The sequence below is a fragment of the Apteryx rowi genome, unplaced genomic scaffold (assembly GCF_003343035.1).
Source record: "Apteryx rowi isolate R43461 unplaced genomic scaffold, aptRow1 scaffold_212, whole genome shotgun sequence".
Lineage (NCBI taxonomy): Eukaryota > Metazoa > Chordata > Aves > Apterygiformes > Apterygidae > Apteryx > Apteryx rowi.
The window spans coordinates 1,410,404-1,419,273 of record NW_020448442.1 but is presented as its reverse complement, the minus strand read 5'-3'; the positions used below and the strand labels follow the sequence as shown (position 1 = coordinate 1,419,273).

The 8,870-nt window shown below is 36.2% G+C and overlaps 1 protein-coding gene across 1 annotated transcript in view; it reads left to right on the top strand.

The window, feature by feature from the left end:
- PAK1IP1 (PAK1 interacting protein 1) overlaps nucleotides 1-8,419 on the top strand; it is an 11,480-nt gene extending 3,061 nt beyond the window's left edge. Inside the window, exons 2-11 of the mRNA XM_026064244.1 lie at nucleotides 91-302; nucleotides 659-821; nucleotides 1,875-1,995; nucleotides 2,091-2,165; nucleotides 2,892-2,944; nucleotides 3,430-3,575; nucleotides 3,665-3,762; nucleotides 5,298-5,397; nucleotides 7,081-7,207; nucleotides 7,959-8,419. Of these exons, the coding sequence (XP_025920029.1) occupies nucleotides 91-302; nucleotides 659-821; nucleotides 1,875-1,995; nucleotides 2,091-2,165; nucleotides 2,892-2,944; nucleotides 3,430-3,575; nucleotides 3,665-3,762; nucleotides 5,298-5,397; nucleotides 7,081-7,207; nucleotides 7,959-8,119 (1,256 nt within the window). The 3' untranslated portion in view covers nucleotides 8,120-8,419. The remainder of the gene's footprint in view (nucleotides 1-90; nucleotides 303-658; nucleotides 822-1,874; nucleotides 1,996-2,090; nucleotides 2,166-2,891; nucleotides 2,945-3,429; nucleotides 3,576-3,664; nucleotides 3,763-5,297; nucleotides 5,398-7,080; nucleotides 7,208-7,958) is intronic.
- Nucleotides 8,420-8,870: the final 451 nt, after the last annotated feature.

Sequence of the window (8,870 nt, the reverse complement as noted above, 5' to 3'; positions counted from 1 at the left end):
CCGCGGCTCGCCCGTCCGCCCCGCGCGACCGCGCCGCTGGCCTTCGGGTGGGCTTTTAAGGCGCCGCGGGGGCGGGGCTGCCTCCCGCAGCCGCAGGCTCGGCCCCTCGTGGGGCAGCCGCCCGCGGCCCCGCCGCCCGGTCCTGTCCGCCGAGGCGCGGCGGCCTCCCCAGAGTCCCGGGAAGCGGCCCGCCGCGTCGGTGTAGGAGGCTGTTCCGCAGGCTCTTCAGTGGGAAGCTGCGGGAAAAGGGCAGCACGAGGGATGCCACATTGTCTTGTGGGAGCCGGAAGGGCCCGTGCCAGGTGAAGGGCACGTCTCGAGCCTGTAGTGCTGGAAGAAGGGCAAATTTGTTTTGGTTGCCCATGAGATTTACCTCTGTTGTAGATACTTTTTCACATACAGCTTCATTTAAACCCAACACTGATTGCAAGAGACAGTCTGGACGCTTAAATTATTGGGGCTAACCTACTAGTGGCACATTAACTCCGTAGACTCCCATTATATTTATAACTAAGTGTAATTCCATGGTATTTGATACATGTACATCTTTGGCTTTTGTTTAAAAAGAAAAAATCTTACAGCATGATGAAGATGACTGTAGAAAAGCTCATTGCGGTGAGTTTCAGAAAGACCTGTTTATTTTGTATTTCATTTACAGTCTTGGACAGTTGTCCCTGATTTTACACATCATGCCCACTCTGCCTCATTATCAGCGGTAGCAGTGAATAACAGATATGTGGTCACTGGGAGCCGAGATGAGACAATCCAAATCTATGATATGAAAAAGAAGATAGAACATGGGGCACTGCTGCAGCACAATGGTAAGGGAGCTTTTCATCATGCAAAATATTAATGATAGAACCTCATAACTAGAAAACTGGCCCATGCTAGAAGAAAATTGAAATTGTCATGCTTTTAATAAGACTTTATTCTTTAAAAGTGATGGTGATGTAGCCATGATGATCTAAGGATATAAGCAAGGTAAGCTTTTAAGCATAAAAATCCAAAAATTCTTTTGGGCATCAGCCCACAAATATAGCTTCTTTTTCCAAATATTTTCAGTTTTAACTGTATGAGTAGTTACAGCCACAAATGGGTCATGAGCCATTTTTGTTCTACCATGACAGTTTACCCATACCATGCTTGCTTAGAGCAACCATCTTTCCCAGTGCCCCTATCCTGTCCTGTCACAGACATAAATAAGCCACCCCTGTCCTGTCCTGTCACAGACATAAATAAGCCACCCAAAACAGAGAGGTAGTATCTGAGAGCAGGCTGCTGCTGCCAGAACAGTTCATCTGGTATGTTGCTTACTTCATGTGCCTCCTAAATTATAGTTGGGAAGGAGAATGGTTAATAACAGTCCAATTCAATGCATGTGGGTGATTTGTAGCTCAATCCTGAATGTCCTTTTTCTCCTGACAATCAAGAAGTACACGGAACCGGACTGAACAGTCATGGTACATGCATTCAACTTACGTTTGCTAAATCTGGTGCTTTTGGGAAGCAGCATGTGCAGTAGATTGAACTGTGTGTCAAAAAGGAGGCTTTGACCTAAGACCAGTCCTTACCACTGACAGAAGCTGTATGTCCCCTGAGCCACAATTGTTGATTACTGCTATTTCAAAGGATGGATCAGATGAAGTTCAGATGTATATGGCTACAGGGGGGCTAACTGAGCACATAGACTGAATATAGCAAGAAAGTTCATTTTTTGTGAAGAAATACTTGGGAAATAATTCAGATTTTCCCAAGAATAGAGCAGTAGCTGGCATGTTTGGATGCTAGAAGCATCTCTGTTAACTAATATGTTCTCTGTGTGGTGACTGTTCAATATGTACAGCATTGCTCATAGCACTGATTTTGATTCATAGGCACAGTAACTTGTCTGGAGTTTTACAGTACTGCACATCTACTGAGTGGGGCTGAAGATGGACTAATTTGTATCTGGAACACAAAGAGATGGGAATGCCTGAAATCCATTAAGGCACATAAGTGAGTTTTTTGAATCTGCATATTCATATGAATTTTCATGTTTGTTTTCCTTGTAAATAATAAATGTGGCTAATACGTTGTTTTGTTTTTATCAGGGGGCACGTGACATCTCTTTCTATTCATCCTTCTGGGAAATTAGCTTTGTCGGTAGGAACAGATAAAACTTTAAGGTAAGTCGAAACTGATCAAGGAATACTGAGAATCATAGTTAAGTAGTTCTTAGTAAATTCTGTGTTTATAAGCATCAATCCTGTGTTAGGCCTAGCTTGTGCAACACTGATGAAACATATTTCAACATAAGATTACTGGTTTGTCTTTTTAAGTTCTAAGTAACAGCAACATTGTAAGTCTTCTCAAGAATAGCTTTTGCTGTTCCTAGCCCCTTGCTGTACTCTAACTCTTTATAATCACCAGTAGATGTATAAACACATTTTCATTTTAGAATGATATTTGTTTAAACTTCTGAAAGCTGTTAGCTTTCTGTTCACTGTGAGAAAAGTATTATTTCATTTTGAGTGTGCACATGTTGCTGCATATGTGTGGGGTTTTATATATATATGTATATATATATACACATAAATATAAAATATATATATATTATATATATATATWTTTTTAAAGTTACTTTAACAGAACAATCCAGCTCCTTTTGCAGTTTGGCTCTGCATTGCAAGCTGTGGTTTACAAAGTAAATAACACAAATTTGACCAGGTAGTGTGCAAACAACATATCAAGTCATTAATTCCTCTTGCATTAAGAAGGTAGTAAAGGTAGTAAAATGCATAGAGATAGTTAAAAGCTTCTTTTCAATGCCTCTTGTCAGCAGATAGGACTTCACTGTAGGTTTTGCTATGCTGTTTTTAATTTGAATGCACGTTGTCTATTCTTTCTTTCAGAACATGGAATCTTGTAGAAGGACGATCAGCCTTTATCAAAAACTTAAAGCAAAGTGAGTTTATCAGTCTAAATCTGTTAAACAGCTAGAATTAGATAGCGTTTTTGTTTGTTTAAAGATGAGTAAAGATCAGTAGAATGAATTAATCAACAAGCCAGTTAATTCCAAGCTACTTTGACAACAACTTTTTTGCACATGCAGGCAAGCATATGTCCTTAATTATAAATATTTACCAAAAGGAAAACAGAGTGACACTAAATGAAAATCGTATTTTCTTCATAAAAATTTGATGTCAGGACATTTAAATAAATGTTTTATTTTATTTATAACTTCTGATAATGAAAAATAAATATTTAAAACCATAGTTTTACTTGTTACTATTTATTCTAGGTTATTTGATTTTTTTTTCCTACATTTTTCTCAGGTTGACTTAGGAAACAGTGTCTAGCAGCTGCTGAAGATTTTTACTTTTAGCTTCATATGCAATATAGAATGCAAAAAGCTGTATACATGTGTATATAATTCTGTCTATTGTATAGATGCCCACATAATTAAATGGTCTCCCAGTGGAGAGAAGTATGTGACCGTGATAACAAATAAGGTGGACGTCTACAAACTTGACACAGCCTTGATCACTGGCACAATCACAACAGAGAAGAGAATTTCTTCGCTTACGTTTATTACAGTAAGTACAAAAAGAAAGGTGTTGGGAAGTAAATTGGTTTGAAACACATGAATTTAATTCCACTTGCATTTCTTTTTTCCTATTCCAAGGATTCTATCCTTGCTATAGCTGGAGATGATGAAGTTATAAGGCTCTACAACTGTGACTCTCAAAAATGCCTATGTGAATTTAAAGCTCATGAAAACAGGTATTTTATATTTGTTCTCTTATGCTATTTAAATATTTACGGCAACGCTCAGTACTCAGTACAGTCCAATGAATTGTAATGTTCAGCATATCTTAGTATTGTTTCTGTTTTAATATAGAAAGTAAGTTTACTAATACGTGCTAAATTCCAAATTTGAGACAGACTTGTTTGCTTTTAGTATGAGCCGAAGTACTGTGGTTTCCATGCAAGTTGCAAAAACAACAGGGTATAGAATTAGAAACATGGCAGGTCTAAACTTTGATCTAAAGTATAAAATATTTAGAYCTAAATACAAGATCTAAATCTCAGTATAGATCATATCTAAATACATGCCTCAAATATAAGATCTAAATATACTGGCATGGATTTATGTTAATCTTTTTTCAAGAGGAAGATCCCCTTCCCCTCTTTCCTTCCCCAGAAATGATATGCCTTTACAAGTTACAATATCAAAATTTCATGGGACCATGGGTGAGTCTGTAGTGCTTCTGAGGCAGAAGATGGTAGTGGCTCTGCAGGGTTCCCGCCATTCCGCTGCAAAACTGTACTGTAGTGGACAGGCAAACTCGGTAATAAGATATCTGGCGATGTCCTCCTCTAGTGTCTCAGCCAATCCTTGCAACAGTTGCCCCTGTGCACTGTTAAGGGTCTGAATTACCCAGCAGGCCAGGCCCTACTGCAGCTCATCCCTGCTGAGAGCCCTGTAATACAGCCCCAGCCCTGGGGCTGGCGTGGGACTGCTCAGAGGCCTCTGGTGTCTCTCGAGCCATAGCTTGGTCACCCTACTATATCAAAGCTTTGCAACGGGGAGGTGGTAGGGAATGAGACCAAAAAGGAGAAGGTTCTACTAAATTACTTATTTGGTTTTGTATAAAATGCATGTGCATGGTTTTTATATATAAACACATACATGTGTGTATATACACACATACTTATGTGTGTATGTGTATAATTATTATTAAAATATTCATGTATATATTAAACTTTACATCTGTGATCTATGTATTCCTGAGATTGGGCAGCAATATTTTCTGAAAAGACTATCTAAAGAATGTTTAACCAGACTTTACAGACTGGCTGTATAGGATACTTATATAAAATAAACTAGTTGTACTCAATCCAGACAATAGAAGGATTATGTATTATGTATTTTATTATGTATTATGTATGAATTATGTATTCTCTCTTGTTGTTGTTGAATACCAAATATTCGTCCAGACACAGATTTTAATTCACCAAAACACACAAGCATTAGCTGAAATGTCACTGATGTGGATAAATTTTAGTGTGTGCTTAAAAGTACTAAAGTGTTCTTCTGAATTGAGTCCTAACAGCCTAGGAAGGGCAAGTATTCCTATTCTAAATGACAGCATTCAAAACAGATTACCTTTCCAAGTTCCTGCCTGTCATTTGGGGTTTTTCTGTTCAAATTAATTTTTAGACTGTTGCCTATTTATCTTTAATCTTTGTCAGCTTATTGTTCTGAAATGAACTACCATGCTATAAAGTAAACAAGTATTACATTTTCTTTCCAGAATAAAAGATATCTATAGTTTTGAAAGGGAAGGACAACATGTTATTGTTACTGCATCCAGTGATGGTTACATTAAAATGTGGAATCTGGATCTTAATAAGGTTGGTCCATTTAACTGACTGGTACATTTATGGAGAAACATCAGACAACTAAAATTGCAGATTGTTCCATTTTAAAGACTAATTTTAAATCACTGAGGAAATTTTATTTGTAATCTGGATATCTTGATCATCCTCCATGCTATTTTCAGCAGAAGATGTATATGGCTATACATATATTTGAGTATACTTGTGTATCTTTGTATCTTTGCAATTTATTAGCAAACTATAAAATCTGATGAAATTATTAAACTCTCATCCTTTCTTTTATGTAAAGTCATGCTTTCCTTTGGACCTGCCCAGCCAAGCTTACAACTTTCTAATCAGTTATATATGCTCTAAGGATTGCTGTGAATTTTTGTAATGTTGTTGATTGTTGCTACTCCCCTTAAAAACATAAAATCTATGGTGTGGGAGTGGTGGTTGTTCATGTGGGAGAAAAAAGTTGTCCTGTTGAAAAACTCAAACTCATGAATGTACTGGGCACTTTTATTTCCTGTATTTCCTGAACTTTTCTTTATTTTCAAACAGTTTTGAGTAGCACAGTTGAACAAGGAATCATGCCTTATCTTTAAAGTTTCCTGTGTTTATTGTTTTGCTTTAGAGTGCATTTTTTAAAATCAAGATTAGTTTTGTTTAATGCCTAATCATAAAGGATCTATTATATTCCATTTTAAGTATGTAAAATGAAATACATATCTGTTAACGTTTTGTACTTTATATTTCTAGTCTGAATTTGCCCATGTATAATTTCAACCCCCTTGATGATTTTTATTCATTTAAGTATATATAATAAGTATAGTTAAATACATATAATTAAGCTAGAGTGAAAATCCCCTTTTTGTCTTTGTCTCAAATTTCTGTTCCCCTTGTACATAATAGACATCGTCATCAAGGCACTCTTTAACCCTCTCTGTAATGTTGTCATTATTTTGACTAAATGTGTGATTTTTTTTCTTCTTGCCATGCAGGCAAAATCTTGTAAAACTGTTTGTGTAACTGCATGGGCTGCTCTGTCCAGTTCTGTGAGGAAGAATATCCTATTGCAAATAGTTTCTGATATGTTCATACTGTTATTTTGCATGTGTTTGTGACACTATCTCCTTACGTATGTAGTAGRATATTTGCCCAAGTATTCCCAGAGCTGACTGATACAGAGCAGTTAAGAAATTGTGTAAATGCAGATAGCTGCAATGGTTGATGGTTGTGCTGGGAACACAGTATGAATAGATTTTTAATTGGCAGTCTTGTCTTTGTGAGGGAGAAAAGGAATCTGATACAATCACTTAAATTATTTTAGCTGCACCGAAAAAATAGCTATTACTCTGGAGCTTAACTTTTGAATCATTAACAAATTTTATTGTGGACCTGTGCTTCAGCTGCTTGTGCCTCATGTTAAACTATTTGCATGTACCTGAAATCCATCAGTCTTGCTTGTCAAGATATCCTCTTAAAGTAGTTGGGAGTTTTGTATAAAACCACCAGTGAGGAATGGTGTGAGGATAACAGGACTGTAAGAATCTGACCATTAACCTGCAGAGCATCTAGTTCTAAACATTTTTAGGTATCTCACAGTTCTCCAGAAAAGAAGTGGAAGTTGGACAGTAAAATACTTTTTCAAGTTCAAATACTTAAGTAGATTTAAAGGGAAATAATGTTTAATTCTTTTTTCTGTATTATTTTCAGAATAAAGATGTGCCTTCTTTACTATGTGAAGTCAATACCAAAGCTAGGCTGACATGTCTGGCAGTATGGTTTGACCAAGCTTCAGAAATCAAAGAAAATTCTGATAAAGCTGCAACATCATCTCAAGGTATGAGTTGTGTGTACAAGGTAGAATTGTGTGTATTTTTAGTTGTTAACGTGATTATGAAATGGAAGATACAGAGTGGGAGGTTTTTTCATACATACCTTGGAAAAATTTTCGTAGCTTGAAGAACTGGGGATTTGAGACTGGCAGCAACACAGATATCCTTACCCATCTCATACTGTCTCAAGCCTGCACATAGTAATGCCACAACTATAGAAATATGCATAGGAAGATAGACGCAGGGACTGAGCGATGATTTGGGTCTGAGCAATGCTTCAGTTGTATCTAGAAACTGATTGCATGATGTATTGTCACCTAGTTGGAGGATATGGGCCTCTTTGCACTTCTGTTATATGAAAGTTTCGTTCCTCTTTGCTGAAATAACATACTGAGGAACACACTGGGAAGCTTTTTAAACAGATATGAAAAGAATAAACAGTTTGATAGAACTGCATTTCTTGTATTCACATAAACAAAATTAGATCTGAAGCCAATACAGTTGGGCAAACTTATGAAATCCAGGTCAGTATTTTTTCTTATTTTGTTTTCCTCTGTAGTAATCTATTTACATACTTGATCTTCAGATTATTTGCATTTCACAGGCAAAACTGGCATAAATGGCAAACTCCACTTTAAATACAGTATCATTTTATAGTCTCCCTTTTTTAAAGGGAGATACAAATAAGTCTCTGTGCCACCTTAGACTACAAAGCCTGGAAGTAAACACAGTGAAAAATTTTTTGCTTTTTTTCAGCAAATGAAGATGAGAAGTCATCAATAGTCAGGAAAAAGAAAGTTTGTTGGACTGATAAGAATGATAAAACAGCAAAAAGAGATAGAAAAATTACTCCTGAGAAGCAAAAATTGGAAACTCTACTGCAAAAGAAGAAAAAGAAACTGAAGAGCTCAGAATGAAGGCAACTACCTTCTCTCTTGAATAAAAAGTAAATGCTGGTGTTTCTGTAATCAGTTTTTACAAAGGTGTAAACCTCTGCCAGAATGATCTGATATTTCAAAGTAATGACATCTTTTACTCTGATGAGTTGACTGATCATTGTGGGAAGTACCAAAAGAAGTGGCAACTTTTCCTAAGTAAATGAGGCAAAAATAAATGCATAAAGTGTAATATTTGTATTTTTATATTAACAATGGCATACACTTTTTAACTGGCTCTGAAAATGTCAACTAAAGCAATTAAAAATAGCTACATCTGCATCAGTTGCATGTTTGTGTCTCAATTAAATGCAAATTGAGAATACCTACAATTTTTCATTTTAGTGTTGAAAAAGTTTGACTKAGAAATGATGTGCCTTTATCATGTATTACTTTTCCTACTGTAAGAAGGAACACATTTAAATTACTTAAAATATGATGATCAAATTCCATTCATACTTTCATAAAAATTTTGCTTTTTACTTCTTGTCATATATGCAGGGTTTATAAACAAAATGTTTATTTTTTAACCTTATATTTCATGCCTTTAATGTTTTTTAAGTCCTTGTGCCCATACATACAGTCTAGGTCCCCTTTTTTCCAGGAGTTGATTGTCCTGGTTTAAATGAATACTCATAAAAGGTCTGTATCAAGTTTATACCATATACTTTCAAGAACTTCCAGAATACTAATATTTATGAAATATGGATAGATTAGCTTTAGGGGGTCACAT